The sequence below is a fragment of the Eucyclogobius newberryi genome, unplaced genomic scaffold (genome assembly GCF_026437365.1).
Source record: "Eucyclogobius newberryi isolate DKJ021-1_F unplaced genomic scaffold, fEucNew1.0.hap1 SCAF_12, whole genome shotgun sequence".
In the NCBI taxonomy this organism is placed as follows: domain Eukaryota; kingdom Metazoa; phylum Chordata; class Actinopteri; order Gobiiformes; family Gobiidae; genus Eucyclogobius; species Eucyclogobius newberryi.
Genome location: NW_027315746.1, coordinates 6,150,982 through 6,172,920, shown reverse-complemented (window position 1 = coordinate 6,172,920; position 21,939 = coordinate 6,150,982). Strand labels below are relative to the sequence as shown.

Here is a 21,939-nt window from a genome sequence, read left to right as displayed (position 1 = left end):
CAGATTCCGCCGTCTCCCCGGGCCACGTTTGATATTTCCCGGAGGAACGGCTTCATTTGCATTTTGTCTTTGAGTTTGTTTTGCATTTCATTGACTTTGAGCCGGAAATGAGCCGTCAATCATGTCCAGCGCCGGCGCCGTCCACGGACACAAAAGCTCTGGATAGAAGTTAGTTTAGCTGCTGTTATTTAGGGACATTATTAACTGTACAATCTTCTTAAAAGACACATATTGTACCGCGAATTTTAACTTTTAAGCAAATCGTACCACTGTTCATGAGAAACACATCTGGATTTGTATTTCCGTAGATTCATGGGCAAAGTGCAAGCGATTTATGCTAATATCACAGCAAAAGAAAATGTAATAACTCCGTTTTAAAGACTTTTCAACACTCGTCCAAGTCGCTTCTTCTTATTCTGTGCATTTGATCAGTAGTATGCACAAAATCACGGTAATAAAAGGTTTGAAAGGAACTCAAATGATGATTCAGTTCAAAAGACACTGCGAATTTGTGATTATGAACAAGTTCTCTATTTAAACTACTGTATTTTCCGGATAATAAGTCGTACCAGCCAAAAAAAAAGCACAATAGAGAAGAAAAAAACATAAGTCGCACTGGAGTATAAATTGCATTTTTGGGGGGAAATTTATTTGATAAAATCCAAGACCAAGAACAGACATTTCATCTTGAAATGCAGTTTAAAATAATAACAGATGAGAGAACATGGTGAATAGGTGTATGTATGCTAACGCTAACACCTTCAGCTACATGACGTATGCTAACGCTAACACCTTCAGCTACATGACGTATGCTAACGCTAACACCTTCAGCTACATGACGTATGCTAACGCTAACACCTTCAGCTACATGACGTATGCTAACGCTAACACCTTCAGCTACATGACGTATGCTAACGCTAACACCTTCAGCTACATGACGTATGCTAACGCTAACACCTTCAGCTACATGACGTATGCTAACGCTAACACCTTCAGCTACATGAGGCACAGACAGCACTGTGGTAAGTGTCTGGTATGTTAACGTAACATATGAACAGTTATTCAGAGAACTATAGCATAAAGAACATGCTAACAAGTTTAGCAAAGCATCAGTTTTACCCCAAATCATTAAATCCATTGAATTATTCTTCCTCTGTGTCACTTCAAAACAACTCCACAAACTCCAAAGGAAGAGGAAGTGCAGATTCTTCTTCTGCGTCGCTCAGAGCCTAGAGCGCCCTCTTGTGTTGTCAGTGTGAAAATAACAAATAATATCACGTATAAGTCGCTCTGGAGTATAAGTCGCACCCTGGACAAAAAAATTTAAAAAAGGTGCGACTTATAGTTTGGAAAATACAGTACATTATAGTTTAAGTTTTTTTTTTTATTAATGAATGAAAAACAACACAACATTGTAGACGTGAACTCATCTACATAAAGGTCTTTTTTCTTCTTCTTCTGCACAGAGACGTGTTTGTCGAGGTCTGAACTACAGAGTTAACTGGTTTCAGAGACCGTTCGTAGCTTCGTGTTAAATGTCTTGAATGTCGTGTCAGAGGGCGGAATGTGCGAGACATTGAGTGTTTTCTGTTTTTCAGGGCCGTGAGCGAGGAGCGAGAAACGGAGCAGCTCTCGTACGTGGACCAGCTCCCCGTGTCCGAGATCATTCATCAGGTGAGAGCGGCCACTTTTAACGGCGTGGCATTTTCGAAACCGCGCGGCGAATGTCAAGACGGGTACAACATCTCCAATTTAAATTACAAACTCGCTCTTACATCACGCTCTGGCGCCGCGTAATGTAAGAACGAGCTCTTTACGGAGAATAAACCGCAGCATTATTGTCCTGCTCAGCAAAATGTCAACGCAAGCTGTAAAGATTGTTATGTTTCCATATTTTAGCCATTGACACTTAGTAAAAAAAAAGATAATTAAAGTCAATTAATAGTTTTGAAATGATTAGGACACAGCGTTTTGTCTGTGAATCCATAGCATTTTTCATAATGTGACACTTTAGAGCTTATTTCACTCTTCATTTTTCACGTAATTCCAACTAAATACTGGGATGTGGGTGGGGATAGGGGGTATGTGACCACCAGGATTTTCTAATGCAGGAGGATGCAGGATTAACTCAAACACGCCCCCTTTAAATGACACGGTTTCGTATTGATTCCAACAAAATACTGCAAAAACTGTTCTTTACCGCGCGTAAAAGCAGAATCGCATGTTTTTCCTGTGCACGTAAAACGACTCCGCCCAAACCGTGATATCGTTCAGTTCTTTCAGTCCGTTTGGCCGTGGATTCCCAGCCCGTCTAACATGTTTAGTGCTTGTGTGCGTCGGAAGCCTTTGTCGTCCTTTTGTGTCTCTGTGAAATGCGTCCTCTCCCCAGATTACAAAATAAATACATCTGAATTCGAGCAGAAAGTTGTTGAGTGCGACGCCGCGCTTTTGCCAGATGTGCTGTTTCCATGGATACCGCTCCGGGCCGTAAAACACAGGTCGGTCCCCGCGGCCGTGATCTGGACCGGACCACCGTTAAAAAGCCGGTTATGATTCTGGAAAGTCAGATTTCGGGGTTCTGGATTATTGTGGGAGAACGTTTTACATTTATTACGACACCAAAAAAAAATCATTCTATTGGCCTATGATTCACCTTTATTCCTTAAATAAGATAAGATATTCCTTTATTGTCCCACATGGGGAAATTTCATGCCTTCATAAATGAATGCTGAGGCACCTGAGTTTATCCTTGTAAATGAGAATGTTTTTTTATCTGTCGTAAACTTGGGATTGTGGGATTGACTCCGCTCTCTGTAGTTCTAATGCGGTTCACGTGGCAGAATGTGAATATTAGCGTTTGCCAAAGGGTTTGTTTGAGCTACAGATTAGATTAGATTGATTTTAGATTAGATTTTGAATTTTAAATACGTCCTTTTGTGGTTCCAAAATTGGGTTCCTGAGCTTTAAGTGTGAGGGAATTATTTAATCAACTTTGGACTGTTTTGGGTTTGCTACACGACCTTGTGTTTAGACTCAATTAGGGCTGCAACTTATTTATTTTAGTAGTCGACTAGTCCAGGGTTATTTTTCCCTTAGGCGACTCATTGACTCATTGAATACAGTGAGTGAAAGCTTGAAAATAAACAAATAAAGTGTATTATTGATGAAAATCTGAAATTCTTTAACGTTTTTTTTTTCGCTGTGTATTTTAGAGCCTGTATTATCTAGAAAAATATTACAGTTATCAAAATAGGCCTACGGTTATCTTTTATAATCGACCAGCACGATTAGTTGATTCATTGTCGTGAATTATTAGATTGTTGTTTCTAAAAGGTTTTCCCATGATTTCCTGATTAGTATTGATAATAATTAGTCTTATTGTGCGTTTCCTTCGCTCTTCTCTTGTGGCGTTACTGGTAAAGTGGGTGGAGCCTTTGCCCGAGCGCTGATCTCGCACTGAACCGTCCACCTTCGGGTTTGTGGGCGACCCTCCTTTTCACTGAGCCACCGGCGTTCCCCGCGACGCCCGACGTAATTAGTCTTTACTTTGGCTCTTGTCCACGGCGGCCTTCGCGATCGAACGCCAACTTCCCTCCGATCCCGCCGCCCGCTCGCCGCCTCCAAATGACTCATGGAAAGAGCCCGGCGCCGCTCTCCCGGGCTTTTTCATTACAGCGCCATTAAAAACACGGGTTTGGTGTGGACTCCGGGGAGCGCCGGTGAAAGGCGAGCGCGTATATATTAACACGGATTGCAATTGGAATTTCTTTTTTGCACTTGTGGAGTAGAAGGCGTCTGCTTCAAAACGGATTCATATGCAACGCTTACAATAGTAATACAAATGTGCAGCAATGGTTTGTACTTTGAGTCCAAAACCAAACCAACTTCAGCATTGGCCATTAAAACAATTAAAAATAAACCGGAAAATAAGGAGATTAAATCGCTAAATTGACTCGAAGATAGTTTGTATATTTACTCATTTGTATATTATTTGAGATTACTGTTATATGCATCCAGATGAAAGTAAAGTGCAAGGTAAAGCACACCATGTCCAAAATTTGAGTCTCATTTAGTCCAGTTTAGTCCATTTCCAAGTTCAGTCCGTATGTGATTTTTTTCCCCGTTCGTCCATTCTGATGTCGGTCCAGTCCTTTTACTGTCGCTGCAGTTTTTGTCATTTGTTTCTTTTTCAGTTTGTGATGCACGTGTTTTCGGGGGAGGTTAAGCCCGGCATAAGCCCCCGTGCGGTCGTACAGGTGCTCGTCCGTGTTCAATCACACATTTCTATTCACGACGCGGGTTTCTCCAGAATCCTTTAAGCACCGCGGGCCGGAGCACACCTGGTCCGCCGATGAATCCAACTCTTTTTTTCCACCTCGAATAAAAGCCTTGTTTTTGGCGCCGCGCACAAAATGGCCTCCGGCTCTTTTATTTTGGTCCACTGTCGTCGGAGCGAGACTACCGACCGCTCACACCTGCCCGAGCGATTTCCTCCCCCCAAAAAAAACTATTTCGGAACCTGAGGCGGGGGCCATTGAGCGGAACTTTTCAAAATAACAGTCCGCCGACCTCGCATTTCCTTTAGTCACAGTTCCTCGCGTTCCAAGCAGTTCTTTCAATAATAGCGCGCTGCCTTTTTTGCCATTTTCGCGAGGACGGTTGTCGTGGGGAACGTCGTCATCCGTTTTCCACTTCTGACGGAATGAAACGTTTGCTAATAACCAGAAAACCGCAGCCGTTCTTCCTTCTTTCCTCGTTTGAATCCAGCACGTTTTTATTTGTATTTATTGAAGGAAGAACAGGGAAGTTTTGTTAATCATACAAGGAGTTAAAAAAAAAAGAGCATACGGTAATTTTTGTGGACTTATTTTAAAAAATATATATATATATACAACGATATTTTTGGGGCTCAATATTTATCGCATTTACCTTTTTTCTTTGCACCCATGCGGATCTTATTCGTGTTTCTTTTGTAGTTCGATGACAGTGGAACAGGGGGTTTGGATTTGAAAACACCCCGTCCAAATAATTCTGTCCGGGGTCGACTAGGCGAAAAAACGAGTCGCTTCGGGATTCCCTGGACCACGGCTCGGCACCCAATCAGAGCCAAGCACGCACATTTCGTCGACCAATCAGCGCGCAGCATGCACATTTTTCACTTGTAAACTGTAAGTTGTCATGGCGGACTATTGTCAAATGCTTCCTGGCCCGATTTAATGATAATATTCCCTTTTTTTCTAAGATTTATTAATAAAATGGCCCCACCCCTGCACTCAAAAATGCCCGTCCACATTTTAAAATACCCCGTCCAAAATACGGCAGGACGAGTCTCTATCTAAAAGCCTGCACTGGAACTGTAGAGGGTTAAATAAGTAACTGCTCTGACTTCTTAGGTGTTGAGTTCAGTCATCTTTAGCATATTGCACTTACAGAGATGTGGAAAAAGCTCTGGGAACAAAGCGAAAAAGATTTCAATTAGTCCGTTTGAATGAGTGTTGAAAGGTTTGTAAATGGTATCTAGGATTTTATGGAGCAAAGTCTTATAATAGTCTGAAGGTGCATGTTCTGCTGCTCGGGTCAGTCCCATTGTAGAGACACAGAGGTAGTTTATCACCACGGTAACGCACTCTCCGGTCCTGTGATTGTCCGTGTGGATTGTTGGCGCGTGGCTGGAAATTTCTCTTGACAAAACGTGACCGGATCCCAGCGATCGCGGTCCGTTCGCCCGGAGAATCCGTCCGGACACTGGCTCTCGCTTGGCTTCAGACGGACAGCAGAGGTCTCCACGGCGAGACTCTTTCAAAGCCTTTGGAAACGAGCCGAGTGCCATTTCTGAGGCTGACGTAAAACGGGGAAAAAACGCACAAAAAACCCATCTCTTTGTGGTGAAATTGGTCTGTCGAAGAGATTGCCATTCACAGGCCAAACAGGCAGGAAGATTAAAAACGCTTTTCCCAAACACCTGATGTTCCTCGCTTTTTTTTTTTTTTTTGTCGGATCTGTCAAACCAGTTCACGTTTAAAAGTTGTTCTCTTTGTTCCTTTTTCAAATGTAAAAAAAAGTAAATTTACAGAATTTGTCTAATGTTCATACGGACACAAACTGGATTTGATTGATTGAAGAAATAACTTTATTCCATTGTTTTTAGAGATGGACACTGTATCTTTTCTGTCCAACGTATGTCTCCAAAGAGATGTAATTGCATCGTCCGGAATGTTCCACAGTATGGCATTAAACTGATCCATCTCATTCACCGATTAAGCACATTGAGTCGTTTTCATGCCAAATTTAACAGGAGTTTGTTCGAAGAGGATAATTTCAGGGATATTTCACATCCAGACAGACAATTGAAACCAAGTGCTTTTTGAGGCTCAGAGGGAGGGAGAGAACATACTGTACGTGACTGAAGCTATATGCAGCGGCGAGTTGTACGTTTTCGACGAATTAAAGCTCGAAGAAAGTCAATTTTGCTCAATACGTGTCCGTCAAAGGCGTTCAATCTGATGTTTCCACGCGGCGAACACGTCAGATCCGCACGTCTATTCGTAATCAGATCTCCAATGCTTCTCCCCACGACTCCGCTCCATCACCGACGAGCCGAAAACGAAGACGGGCAGATAATCCGAGGGAGGAGGCCGTCAGTCAGCGGTCACCGTGGAGAGGTGTGGACAGGCCGAGAGAGAGAAGAGGGATTTGGAGAGAGATGGGAGAAGAGGAGGGGGAGGATGGAGAGGGTTCAGGGAAGATTCAGGCGGGGCCCGGCAGGAGGCCTAATCGAAATCCTCGGCGGAGGTCGCGGAGTCGAGTTCGTCGGCGGTTCGTGAGGCCGCATTCGAAGACGGGCCGAGACGAGGGAAATAACCCGCGGAGAACACGAAGCCTGAATAACTGTGGAGACGAGATTTGTATGAGAGAGAAGACTGGAAGATGCAAAACGAAGACACACAAGGTCAGACCAAACTTTTGGTTTGATTATTCCTTCATGTACAGGCAGAGAAAACATAAGTAACTGTGATGATACTGCGATATGTTTGATGTACAATGAATATTAAGAGCACCTTTTCTTATTTATTCAGTTTGTTGCTTATGTTGTTTTCATCTTTGACTGAAAAGAGCTTCAACTTGTGTTTATCGTGTGTAGGGATGTCACCATGTCTAATTTTAGGGAAAAACATCACGATTTAACGATTATTTGCGGTTATCGAGACAGTGAAATATAACATTTTCTTTCATTCAAGTCAAGTTTGTGAGCGGCTTTGCCAAATGTAACTTTCTGAATGACAAAATAAGTAAAATTTGACAAAAACTGACCGATTAGAAGACATTTTAAGAGCTGGAGTATTGGTTAGAAATGGACAGGATTCTTTGAAAATAGAACTCTTTAGTGTCACAAGCTTTTCATCTGTTCCCTTTTATTCTTTCTTTCTATTTTTGTGCTGTTGAGTGAGGTTCAATTTTGCTTCCAATTGTCACGGTTATTATTTTTTGGCTCTCACGATTATATTGTGACCCGAATAATCACGAATATCGATTAAGCGAATAATCCTGACATACCTAATCGTGTGTACACTGGTACCCCTAATGTACACTGGTAGACTTTGCTGTTATTTGTTTGTAATATGAAAGTTTTGCGCTGCAGATGGATTCATATTGTTTCATTGTTGCTTTTGCTGCTTTTTATCTGTTGCAGCTTATGACTTTTCTGATATTGTACAATTAGAAAAGGTATTTTTTTTTAGCATTATTGTGACATAGAGTAGTATTTCCCATTGTTTTATATTTTGGGCTTCAAAATGTGTTATCGTGATGGGCCTGATCAAGATTTGGATAGATATGCCGAGCTGAGAATGATTTTCACTCGTCATTTTAGTCCATTTCTTGACAAATACTCCACAACAAAGAAGTTGGCACAGTCACAGGATCTATAAATATTTTGTCCTGCCACGATCCATCTGAAGTTCAGAATCGGGTCTTGGTTGACATCGTTAATCATCCGATCCAGTTTCCCAAGAGCCCTAAACATTTGTTCAGACTTTATTCTTCATCACGCCGCGGCATTAGCTGCTGTTCCCCGTGCGGTTTTGTTTGCACCACTTTCCCGAGACGTCTACACAGAGTTTAGATTGCGTCGCCGAGTCTAGTGTTTGTCGTCTCCGGGGACAAGCGATGTCGCCGTGAGTGACGGAGGAGGCACAGAGCTGTGAGCTGTGTCCCGGATGTCCACAACCAGAGTGAGAGGGAGGTAATTAATGCCGTGTCCACGTTGTCTCAAAGCGCAAACAGAATGAGCTCGTCGAGACGCCAACGACGCCCAATCACAATCTGTTCTGTGCTGGAAGTTGGAGTTGTTTTGCGATATGATAGAAACAGGCATAAAAAGAGAGCGGAAACATTGCAACAAACATCGTCCAAACAACAGTATGACGTGATATTCTGCACGTTTGTTGTTCTTTTTTCTTTCCGTTCATATTTTGTTCCATACTTACAGTAAAAGGTGCTGTAGCTGATTATACTAAATTCGATTTTTTGAGCTTGTAAACATGCTATGACATTGTTCACTCATCTAAAAACGTACCTGGAGCTTTAGCTTTTTCATTCTCGCTGTCCGTTTCACGCTTAATCATCTCCAGTTCTCGTTCTGAACATTTCTGTCGTCAAATCACGTTCATCACAACTGCCCGCCTGCATTAGCATGTCTGAGGCAAGCTAGCGTTTGTTAATCCAAACAATGTCATTCCCTCTGTAGCCAGTAGATGGAGCCCACTGTCATTTTCTGGCGTGGGCGACGGTCACTTACATAATTCGTTCATTGCATCCTAATTATTGACTGCAATAAGTCGGTATAATCCCTCATTCGTCCAGGAGTGTTCCAATGTAGAAACCTACACAGAAGACACTAGAGTTCAGGACCACAGAGCGTCATGCATCTTCATCTTAAAGCCACAAACCACTCTTGAGGACAGTGAGGTGAAGATTCTAAGCAGAAGAAAAGATGGTTTGGAAGAGGAGTTAAAGAGGCAATTTTTGTTAAACAGATAATCCCTGTTTGGTCAGTCCAATGAGGGTCAAAGGGTCATAAACTGTTCTTTTTTTCTGTTTTCATAACTGACCGTTTTGACCACTTACTTCTTCAGAGGGGCCAAAGAAAAGAACATTTTAAGACACATTTAAATGAACTTGTCGTAATATCGTCCAAATCGTCGTCAGGATAATAAATAAAAAAAACAGTGAAATAAAATGTCCTCTTCTGTCATCTAATCTACAGTGACTTTTAAAACATGAACCACAAAAACGTCACTAGTAAATGATTCTTATTAGTCTAAAGCTTCATTTCTGGCAAGACATTTTAAAGTAATAACGACTTCAGTAATGGAAAACATCCTTCTCTTGGTGGAGGTCAAATGTTGTAAAAATAAAACCGGACAATAGCCATTTGTAGGCGAGCTCTATTGTACATTTTGGGTGACTTTGCCGCAAGGCTTTCTTTTCTGCTGATTGTTTTGGTCGCTCTCCAGCTCCTAATCACAATACGCTCAGATCTGGAGCGCGCTGGAAATAGCCCGTTATTTTTGAGTCTCTCGTGAATTCCACTTTTTCTTTGCAGAGTCCCGGTCCCTGGAGTCAAATTATTGTTTGTTCTTCTTTCCCTCTCCGTGCGGCTCTGGAGGACTGGAATCAAACACTGTGAAAAGTATCGCTTTCTCCCTAGGCTCCTTTTTAAAATGCCCTTTTCCTCCTGTAATAAATCAGAAGTTGTTAACGGCGCGACGCTCATTCAAAGTGTACATTTGACCCACGCCTCCACCATTAGTCACCAAGCTGAACATTTTCCAAAACTAACCTGTCCTAACTTTTAACATGTTTGACCAAGAGCAGCAGTTAGTGATTATTCTGCAAACTGATTCATCTCGCAATTATTCTTTCCAATAATCGACTTGTTGTTTAAGTTCTGAAATCTCTGTGAATTTGAGATGTACAGAATTGAGAAAGTGATGCTGCTTAGGAACAACTGGATGGAGTATATATACAAAGAAAAGTAATTTTAATGTAATTACAACGTGTGTCCGTCTGTGTAAAGGCCAGAAAACTATTATCTGATAAATAAATTAGCTCACAAACTCTGAACAAACAACAAACTGACAGTTTTATCAATAATCGATTAGTTCTCCCGCCGTATTACCATCTTTTAACAAAGAAATCGTTATTAAAATCAACTTTTCAAACTTGAACTAGATTTTTGGTGGAAAAGTTCATCTAATTACAAGAAGCACATGTTCCTTCTGCAGTGCGCGCGCCACAATTTGAGAAACTCTCCTCTTTTCCCTCTTCTTTCCCTCCGCCCCCTGCGCCGTCTGTCAAAGCTGTTGTTACTAATGGTACAATAACAACCAGTGCAGAGTAAAAAACACATTTTGGAAAAGTATTTCATTGCTATTTTTCTGACAAACATTGCAATTTAGTTCACATTTGGAAGATTTAAACATTAATGTCTAAAATGTGACAAACTTCTCCTTCTTTCAAATTTTGAAAGAAGTAAAAGTCACATTTGAGACATAAATGAATAAAGCCCATTGTTTCCAAAGAACTGGTTTGCTAATTGCGACGAGTCAATTTCAGTTTGTTTCACTGCAACATTGCAATTGATTTGGGTAAAATCCTAAAGTCTCCTCTCTGTTTGTACCTTCATAACTCTGAGCACTGAGCACACAAATACTACCTTATATTTACCTAAATGAACAGAAGTGAGTGTTGCAGCGTTCAGTTGTATCAGTTTGATCAGTTTGATCAGTTGTATCAGTTGTGTAGTTGTGTTGTTGTGCCGTTGTGCCGTTGTGCGGTTTAGCCCTTGTGTGGTTGTGGTCATAACACTGGATTGTTTCCAGACCTCCTGTGTGTGACCATTATCTTCAGTGCCATTGTGTGATTGTGCGGTTGTGCCATTGTGTGATTGTGCGGTTGTGCCATTGTGCCATTGTGTGATTGTGCCATTGTGCCATTGTGTGATTGTGCGGTTGTGCCATTGTGCCATTGTGTGATTGTGCCATTGTGTGATTGTGCGATTGTGTGGTTGTGTGGTTGTGCGGTTGTGTGGTTGTGCGACTGTGTGGTTGTGCGGTTGTGCGGCTGTTGTCCTAACTCTAGAGCGTTTCCAGACCTCCTGTGTGTGACCATTAGCTTCAGTGCCATCGTGTTAATGAGGCCTAATCAATCAGAGGCGCGGCGGTTAATTGATTCTCCCGCTGAAGTGACATAAAGACTTTTTAAAGAGAGTGTGCAGTGTAAAGCGCTGTTCTTGGTGCTGAATCAGGCCAGGCTCTGTCCTTGGTGCTGAAACACTGTGTCCAGTGAAGGTCAAATAATACTTCCTGTATCCTTTTTTTTTAACTTAGTTTTACTTTTTTTACTGTAACTAAACAGAGGGGTGACAAATGTAACTATATATTTTCATCCTAATCATATTTTTTGCTTTCTGAAATCATGAAATGTTCCAAAACACACTTAGTAATGAGATGATCTTTAATCGGTCTACACAATTCTAATTTGTATGTGATAATTACATCAAAATGTCACATAAAGATTGTTTTTTTAATGGAAAACCTTTTGTCTGACGTGATCACGATGTCCTCAAGCCATTTCACTTCAGCTTTTAACAACTAATCGATTAATCCAATAATAATCACTAGATTATCAAAATAATCATTAATTGCAACCTTACCTAGTTTTTATTGACACAATATTCTAATTATTTGGCCCACAATCCCAATATTGAGTGTGACTTGTATATTTTTTATTATAGTAGTAGTACACAACGGGCTGTAATAGTGGCTCAGAGTTCTCCCACAAATCCAAAATTTTTTAGATTCTTTCTTCCAATGTAATAATTTGTCATTTCAAAAGTCAATTTCTATGTGTTATTTAGTACTAATATCCTAAACACAACACTACTTCTAAATACAGTGAACCCTTGAAGGTAAAAGGGTTAGGGATCTGCTGAACTACATACTTATATTACTACATGCTGACAGTATTCCAACAGTGCTGAAGCCCGTAGTAAACTTTTTAAAAAATCTCTATAAAACTATTCATTTTTGCATCTCAATAATTAAAAACGTCGACCCCACGAGACGGAACCCAATAAAAAAACAAAGGGAAAAGGCAATTATTCACTCCTGCATTTTTCAATGACAATAAATCAATAGCATTAACCTCACAGACCTCTGTCAAAGCACATCCGCGATCAATGCTAGCTCACGTTAGCGGGTCTCTGTTCGACTGAATTCTAACCGCTGAACTGAAGACAAACTGCGATGTAACCTTGAAACAAGTCGTGTCTTTGTTCAAGCTCAGAAAACTCTATAATGTGATTGTTATATAAGGAGATTTAACTATAGCCTTTCAAGTGGCATTTTAAAAGCCAGAAACATGAATAATAACTAAGAAAGAAGCATTAGCATTAGCGCGTGCTCCGTGCAGTGTGTCGGGGGTCAAAATGTAGATGTTGCTCTATTGAAGGGGGAAAACAATCAGGGTGAACAGCAGCAATATTTCTGAATTACAAGCAGATATTTCCCCCGGTGCAGCCGCCTTAATTTATCCATCAAGACCCAAGGACGCGCTGACGGCAAATCCAATATCTGATTTAAAATACATGTGTTTATCGCGTTCGCCTAGTCGTTAGCCGCGCCGCTCGATGACGGCCTTTGTTCTCCATGCAAATCCTGTTGCAGCAAAAGTCCTTCACCCAACGGCATAAGAAAATACAAGAGTCAAAATATGTACTTCCGGATTATAAGTCACACCAGCCAAAAATTGCATAATAGAGAAGAAAAACACGTATATAAGTCGCACTGGAGTATAAGTATAAGTCGCATTTTGAGGGAAATGTATTTGATAAAATCCAAGACCAAGAACAGACATTTAATTTTGAAATGCAGTTTAAAATAATAACAGATGAGAGAACATGGTGAATAGGTGTACGTATGCTAACGCTAACACCTTCAGCTACATGACGTATGCTAACGCTAACACCTTCAGCTACATGAGGCACAGACAGAACTGTGGTAAGTGTCTGGTATGTTAACGTAACATATGAACAGTTATTCAGATAACTATAGCATAAAGAACATGCTAACAAGTTTACCAAAGCATCAGTTTTACCCCAAATCACTAAATCCATTGAATTCTTCTTCCTCTGTGTCACTTCAAAACAATTCCACAAACTCCAGAGGAAGAGGAAGTGCAGATTCTGGCCAAAACTATGAAAAAAGGTGCGACTTATAGTCCGGAAAAATACGGTTTGTACAATGTATTTTATATTTTATAACGCATGTCTTTATTTATTGCTTTTTGAAGCACTGAGTGGCAAAACCGCGTGTGAGTCAGTGGTGTGGTCCTGCTGCCAGAGCTCAGAATGTTCTAGATATTCTGTTGTAGTTTAAGAGAATGAAATAAACCGTTGTAGAAAAGCACGTGTGTTGAGCTGGTTGCATTTCTCTCCTTAAATAAGATGTTTCTGAGTCTGTTTGTCGAGGCAGTTGAAGTGTCCCGAATCTCCAGCCGCTGTTAGTAAACAAGCTAGCAATTAGTCTGCTTTTTGTTTCCATTTTGTCGTCGTTCATTTGAGCGAAACAAAAGCTTCACGTGCAAACATGAGGTGGGGAAAAAAGAGCAGATAAACATGTTTTATCAGTTGTGCTGCTTGTCATAGTCGTGAGCGTGACACTAGCTTCACAATTCAAATAACCAGAAATAACGCGGCTCCGCAGACGTGGCGCATCGGCCTTCGTCGCCCGTCACGTCCGCCGCGCTCCTCCTCCTCGCTTGTCATGTTGCGACAAGAACGTGTTAATTACCAAGTTGTAAAGAAAATGTTAAACTCACAAAAGTGACACAAAGTAGTTACATATTGTGACTGTTATGTCCCATTTTTAGCTCTGACACTTTAGAGGAAGTGACCACATGTTGACCCTAATGCTGTCCATTTCCACTGTCAGTAACAAACCCAAAGCCCCGCGGCCAAGACTCTAACCAGCTGCGGCCCATATTTCAGAAGCACAGCCTAGACTAATGTTGGGCCACGGGGAAACGAGCCACAGGGAAACGAGCCACGGGGAAAAGAGCCACGGGGAATCGGCCCACAGGGAAACGGCCCACAGGGAAACGAGCCACGGGGAAACGAGCCACGGGGAAACGAGCCACGGGGAAACGGCCCACGGGGAAACGGACCACAGGGGAACGGCCCACAGGGGAACGGCCCACAGGGGAACGGCCCACAGGGGAACGGCCCACAGGGAAACGGCCCACAGGGAAACGGCCCACAGGGAAACGGCCCACAGGGAAACGGCCCACAGGGAAACGGCCCATGTACACAATAATACATCCGTGTTGGAGACTTAAAGGTCCTGCTTTTTTGTTTAAATGTTTTCAAATACTGTTTTACTTTGATCGGGATATTCAACTGAGAAAAGTGGAATCAGACTTTGACCAATAGGGGGCAGTCACACAACGTCTCTGCACCGCCTCACTGTAAGACAGAATCTGATTGGCCCTGACAGAGTTTTGTCCATTAAAAACAGCTTTTCACGCTGGAGATGCCTCGTAGTTTAACGTCATTTCATGTTTTTTTCCTTTCTTTCCATATTCTGTATTTAAATTTTAAATATTTTCTGGGGAAAAGAAGAGGCCAGCAGAGGGCGTCATGTCAGGTGGTACATCTGCTGACTTATTGAAAAGCGCGGCAGTTTGTATGAAACTAAAAACAACAGTAACCTCTCAAAAAATGCTCGAGAAGCTGGCAAAGGTTCGATTTTAAAAACACTGGACTCCGGTATGTTTCTGATTGTAAAAGCTCACGATACGACGAGTAAAAGCTTTGTTTAATGTCATTAAATAGAAATAAGAGCATAATTTAGCCGAATATTTGCGGTTTGGAGTCCAATATTTGATACCAACATGCACCGAAATCTCAATATTGTACCAAATGGCCTGAAGTTTTTCAATTCCCAAAGGTAATTTTCATATTCTGTCATGAAATGTTTTTGTTATAAACAGTTTTGCCAAAGGAAGGAGGACGGCCGGTGCAAACGTGTCAAAATAAAACTGGGAATTGGGTTGTTTTTCCACATTTTGACATTTCACTGCTAAACTGAATCTGTCACAGTTTTGTATCAATCCTTTGTTCTAATAAAAAGTGTTGGAAAATGTGCTCCGCAAACTGAATCTGCAGGTTTATGACTCGCAAATCTAACTCCGACTGCAACATTTGACTATTTCAGCCGTAAAAAACGTTACTGGCCGTTCCGCTTTGGCGTTTAGGACGACGCTTCGGCTCCACGATCGATCGAGATGTCGCTTCAGAATCCGTAACAATTAGATTTGCTGCCGTGTCGACGAGTCCACAACAAAAGGCGTATGACGGGGTTTTACCATTTTGAAATTCTGGCTTTATTTGCTGTATTTGTACCTGTTGTACATATAAATGATAGTTTTACACCAATCAAGCAGGTATTTGTGGAGAAAACTTTGAAAAATCTGTAGAAAAATGACAGGAAGTGACATCACACCAGGGACAGGAAGTGACATCACACCAGGGACACTCATTCCAGTCAAAGTTTATACAGAATTTTTTACCCTTTAAACATTATTTCAACAAAATAAAGTCGCTCTCATATATTTGTATTTGTCAACTTGAAAAAATAGTGACATTAGGACTAAAACAGGACAAAACCAGGACTAAATCAGGACTAAAACAGGACAAAACCAGGACTAAATCAGGACTAAAACAGGACAAAACCAGGACTAAATCAGGACTAAAACCAGGACTAAATCAGGACTAAATCAGGACTAAAACAGGACAAACCCAGGACTAAATCAGGACTAAAACAGGACAAACCCAGGACTAAATTAGGACTAAAACAGGACAAACCCAGGACTAAATTAGGACTAAAACAGGACAAAACCAGGACTAAATTAGGACTAAAACCAGGACTAAATCAGGACTAAATCAGGACTAAAACAGGACAAACCCAGGACTAAATTAGGACTAAAACAGGACAAACCCCAGGACTAAATTAGGACTAAAACAGGACAAAACCAGGACTAAATTAGGACTAAAACCAGGACTAAATCAGGACTAAAACAGGACACACCCAGGACTAAATTAGGACTAAAACAGGACAAACCCAGGACTAAATTAGGACTAAAACAGGACAAAACCAGGACTAAATTAGGACTAAAACCAGGACTAAATCAGGACTAAATCAGGACTAAAACAGGACAAACCCAGGACTAAATTAGGACTAAAACAGGACAAAACCAGGACTAAATCAGGACTAAAACCAGGACTAAATCAGGACTAAATCAGGACTAAAACAGGACAAACCCAGGACTAAATCAGGACTAAAACAGGACAAACCCAGGACTAAATCAGGACTAAAACAGGACAAACCCAGGACTAAATTAGGACTAAAACAGGACAAACCCAGGACTAAATTAGGACTAAAACAGGACAAACCCAGGACTAAATTAGGACTAAAACAGGACAAAACCAGGACTAAATTAGGACTAAAACAGGACAAAATTAAGACTAAATTAGGACTAAAACAGGACAAAACCAGGAGCTGCTAAAAGACAGAAGAAGCTGAAGAAATCCCGTCCGTTAGTAGTAAATTGTGTGCGCTTGGTATTAATCCATAAATTAATTTGTTACGGACGGATTTGATCGATATTTAGTGCCGTACCGAAGTTTAACCGACTGAAACTCCTCCCAAACAACGATATAAAGTGACATTTCTGCACTTCTGCGATGTACGTTTCCATCACTACGGCCCACGCCTTCACATTCGTAGCATCTTTGGCTTACAGCGATTTCCCGTGTCGCCGTCCTCGTGCTCGCCTCTCAACGCCACTCCTCCCGTCCGTGTTTGTCACATCATCACTTTGTGTACCATTATACTTGTAAATCCCCGCGGTATTAAACACAGATCGCACAAGGAGTATTTATATGCTAATTTGCGCGCCGTATTCTTCGCCAAGACGAGGATTCAACCTCTAAAAATCCCCCCTCGAGTCCTCCGCTGGCGACAAACGCTACAGACAGACATTGACGACGCACTTAAGAGATTTCCGTCGTCCCCGGCACCGTACGAGCCGGCGTCGTCCTGTAGGGAGAATATACGAGCCAAAACCCCAAACGGCCCGAGTTGGCGATGGAGGACGAAGCCGCGAAAGATGCTAAGTTGACACGAATGCTAGCTCGGACCTACAAAGAAAATATCCCTCCAGGTTCTCATCGTTATCGCGCTCAAAGTCGTAATATTTATTGATTGCGGAACGTTTGAGTAATCCTGGATCGTCCCGCATTTGAGGCTCGAGTGTTGAGAGAATTCACTGTTTTCACCTACCCCCTGTCCCCGCCCACTGCTCTGTATTTACTCGTGACTATTCAAGCTGCTTTACGTCACTATTGGGGTGAGTAATCTGTTAAGAGTCTCAGGTAAAGTCCTCAAAACGGGATTCTAGATAGAGACTATTAGCAAATAAAGGGGGTTATTTGAAAAAATCTGGAATGAATTATTATTTTTCGCTTAATAATGCTTAATGTTTTTTTTTTTTTTTAAATATTTTTTTGTCAAACCAGTCCAAAATTATGGAATAAAAGTGGTTCTTAACGCAGAACCTTTTTAAACGCCCGTGTAAGTCCCTGTGATGGTTAAATACGTGTTTTTCCTGTCCGTCGACGCCCCCTGCTGTCTCCGGGCGGAAAACCTCGCCTCGCAAACATTCATCGACATCGACATCGACCCTTCCTGAGAAACCCTGACTCTTTTTCCCGACACAACGTCACATGTTTTCGTGTGCGATTCGACGTCTCGTTTTCTCACATTTTCCCACCGCGTTATATCGCCGGCGACCTGCAGGGGGAGCTCCGTCGCCACAGTTACGCTCGCACCGCCTCCTGTCTTCACGTTCTCTCTGTGTTTTCTGCCTCTTTCCCTTCAGAAGCCCAAGCAGAAAGACTGGCACCCTCCTGACGGCTTCATCCTGGGCCTGTGGACGCTCATCCTGCTGGTTTTCTTCAGAGCGTACGGCGTCAAACACCTCAAGCACATCTTCTGAATCCGCACCATCCACACGCCTCTCTCCAAGGGCGTTTTAGAGACTCGGGGAAGAAAAAATGCGGCGCTGGAGTTTTATGCGCCGGAACTAAAGCCGCCGAGGCCGATTCCCCTTTTTTTTACGTTTTGGTACTGGGTTTTGTTCTATTTATTGTTTACGACTGTTTTGAGATGGAGATAAATACTTGAAAGGCGTGAGGGATTGTAACGGCATAAACGGGCGTAATGACTTAAACTAAACGTAAGATACATTTAGTGGTACAAAATATGTTACAGGAACGAAATGCAGAGGAAAAGAGGGAAAATTCCAATGAATACAAATAAATCATGTTGTTTTTTAACAGAAATTACATTTTTTCTCAATTTAGATTCCGTTGTGACGACCTCATGATATGAATAAAATTATGACGTGTTGACAACTGTTTGGTGAAGCATTTAAAACAATAACTTTGTACTTTTTTCAAGCTGGAAAATGTATTTGCGACGACGTGATGTGATAATAAATGACGAAATGTAGAAATAAAACAAACAATTCATTTAGTTTTGCCTTTTATTTTAAATTCAAGAGACTTTTTAAATGTTTTACGCCAATTTGTGTAAGTATAAGTTGTCCAATTGAAGATTTTTTTGGATAATTAGAACTGTCACGCATAAAAAAATAAAAGTTTTTCAAAATAAAGAACTTGACAATGATTTATTTTAAAGTAAAGTAGAGATAAAGGTGTAAATATGCAGAGATATGAAACAGATTCACTCACGTATGTCACTTTTCTTCACACAAACAGTTTATTTAGAGGCGTCGTCGTTGCTGCCTCGGGATGAAGAGCGACACATGAACAGCTTCATTTGAGGTCAGTGTTGGGTTTTCGTGCAGGGTCAGCGCACGCGGTGACGAGCCGAGGACGCTAAACCTGCAGAACGTTTACTTCACAGGTCACTCCAGGACGCCGCGTGCCACTCGACTCCAGGGGCGGGGCTTATACTGTCAAAAAGGAAAGAATAAATACATGTATAGATTGTTTTCCTGAAGGCCTGTATTTGGCAGGATAGTGTCGCGTGAAAGTGTAATGAGAGTGGGGAATGACATGCTGCAAACTGTTGAGAGCAGGACTCGACTACACAACGCTGCGGCCCGTTCCATGCGGCGAGCACATGTGCATTCCACTCCGCCACCGGTGCCGCGGCTCAGCAACACTTTCAGTCTCTGCCGTAAATGAAAGTGTTTAAGGTAAGATTCCACTGAGACCGAGACCTGGAAACAGCTTTAAGTGAGTTCAAGAGCTCGTATTCTAGATTATTTTAAAGGAAAATACACGTGGAACATTGTTTATAGTGTTATGTTAACCATAAATTAGATTTAATAGATCAAAGCGTTTACATTTAGAATCTTCAGGGACGAATCAGACGTCACAGTTCTATGTATTTCCTGTTTGTGAGTGACAGGTTTGAACCGGCTCCAGAGACTTAAAAGAACACTAAAGTCAACTTAGACTTCAACTAGAATGACTTTTACGTCTATTTTATGGGAAAATATAAAGGTACAATATTTATATCATTCAATGCAATTATATTTTACACATTCATTTTCAGCACCAAGTTTTATTATTTCATTTATTTTCAATGACGTCACTGTTGGTAATGTCTGAGTTGAAAAGCTGCACATGATCAAATGTCACATTTCTGCAGCGCTTTTCCCTCTTAAAGGCACTCGAAGCTTTACATGAAGGAAGCATGTGCGGGTGAGGTAAGTGTCTCCCCCGAGGGCGCGGCGCCTCCCCCGAGGGCGCGGCGTCTCCCCCGAGAGCGCGGCGTCTCCTCCGAGAGCGCGGCGTCTCCCCCGAGGGCGCGGCGTCTCCCCCGAGGGCGACGCGTCACCCTCGAGGGCGCGGCGCCTCCCCCGAGGGCGCGGCGTCTCCCCCGAGAGCGCGGCGTCTCCCCCGAGAGCGCGGCGTCTCCTCCGAGAGCGCGGCGTCTCCCCCGAGGGCGCGGCGTCTCCCCCGAGGGCGACGCGTCACCCTCGAGGGCGCGGCGCCTCCCCCGAGAGCGCGGCGTCTCCTCCGAGAGCGCGGCGTCTCCCCCGAGGGCGCGGCGTCTCCCCCGAGAGCGCGGCGTCTCCCCCGAGAGCGCGGCGTCTCCTCCGAGAGCGCGGCGTCTCCCCCGAGGGCGCGGCGTCTCCCCCGAGGGCGACGCGTCACCCTCGAGGGCGCGGCGCCTCCCCCGAGGGCACGGCGTCTCCCCCGAGAGCGCGGCGTCTCCCCCGAGGGCGCGGCGTCTCCCCCGAGAGCGCGGCGTCTCCCCCGAGAGCGCGGCGTCTCCCCCGAGGGCGACGCGTCACCCTCGAGGGCGCGGCGCCTCCCCCGAGGGCGCGGCGTCTCCCCCGAGGGCGCGGCGTCTCCCCCGAGGGGGACGCGTCTCCCCCGAGGGCGTGGCATCTCCCCCGAGGGCGCGGCGTCTCCCCCGAGGCAGCCACGACCTGTGGGTCTGAGCGCTCGACCAGGACGTGTGTGTCGAGAGCAAAACAGATCAACAACATTAGATGAAGGACGACCGTGTTTCAATATGTTTTCTTTCCATTTCAGGATCAAGTTGAAAAACTGTAAAATCAAATTGTTTTATTGTAGTTCGTCTTGGGAATCAAAGCGAAAAACCAACATTTTCCTTTTTTAGCTTTTGTTTTGGAAATGAAAATCAATGGAACAAACGGAGAGTACACAGAGATGTACTACTGAGAGTGTAACTTATGTATCTATCAGTGACGTGCGGTGAAGTTCAGGGCGAGTGAGGCACCAAAACAAAAAGTGGGACAAGCGGGAGAACACACTTTCTCTTGTGTTCAGAGCCGTGTCGCTCACCATTAGGCTGTGTTCAATGAGTGACGTCAGCGTTTTTAGATATATAGCTCCGTCTAAAACAACCCGTTCAACTCCGGTGTAGCTCTTTATTTAGTTATAACCTCTTGTTTTGCTTGAAAATCCAGATTTGTGAAACGTTTTAACTTGGAAATGTAATCGTCACACAATAATAAGGAAGAAGATAGTGAAACCTGTCCACACACGGCCGGGCTTAGGAGCATGTGCGTCCATGAGGCACATGTAATGCAGCCTCTCTGAGTGAACTTTTACTGCAGTTTTAAAAATGGTTTGGTTTTTGAAATACATTTCATACATTATCGAGAATATGGAAGCTCTGAGCACATGGTCAGGGTGTTTTATTAGTTATAAAGAGGGAGAGAGAGTGACACATCATTTGCATTGCACCAGCTCAGTGTGTGTGCGTGTGCGTGTGCGTGTGCGTGTGCGTGCGCGTGCGTGTGCGTGTGTGTGCGTGTGCGTGTGCGTGTGCGTGTGCGTGCGCGTGCGCGTGCGCGTGCGTGTGCGTGTGTGTGTGCGCGTGCTCCAGCGGCTGAGCAGCTGCAGCCTCCTCCCTGTATGAACGACATCTGAACATTTTGACTTTCTTATTTGACATAATATTGTTCGATATTGGATTCAAATGGAAAATGGGTTTATAATACATACCAGATGACAAAATATTAATATTTTTGTATATTTTATTTAATTAAAAAAAAAAATCCCCTGAATGCACGTCCCTGGTATCTTTACAGTACTTATGTATCTATATGTATCTTTACAGTACTTATGTATCTATATGTATCTATACAGTACTTATGTATCTATATGTATCTATACAGTACTTATGTATCTATATGTATCTATACAGTACTTATGTATCTATATGTATCTTTACAGTACTTATGTATCTATATGTATCTATACAGTACTTATGTATCTATATGTATCTTTACAGTACTTATGTATCTATA

The 21,939-nt window shown here is 42.7% G+C and overlaps 1 protein-coding gene across 1 annotated transcript in view; it reads left to right on the top strand.

Moving 5' to 3' along the window:
* pigk (phosphatidylinositol glycan anchor biosynthesis, class K) overlaps positions 1-18,163 on the top strand; it is a 46,779-nt gene extending 28,616 nt beyond the window's left edge. Inside the window, exons 10-11 of the mRNA XM_072440664.1 lie at positions 1,599-1,674; positions 18,001-18,163. Coding sequence (XP_072296765.1) covers positions 1,599-1,674; positions 18,001-18,117 — 193 coding nt within the window. The 3' untranslated portion in view covers positions 18,118-18,163. The remainder of the gene's footprint in view (positions 1-1,598; positions 1,675-18,000) is intronic.
* The last annotated feature ends 3,776 nt before the right edge of the window (positions 18,164-21,939 follow it).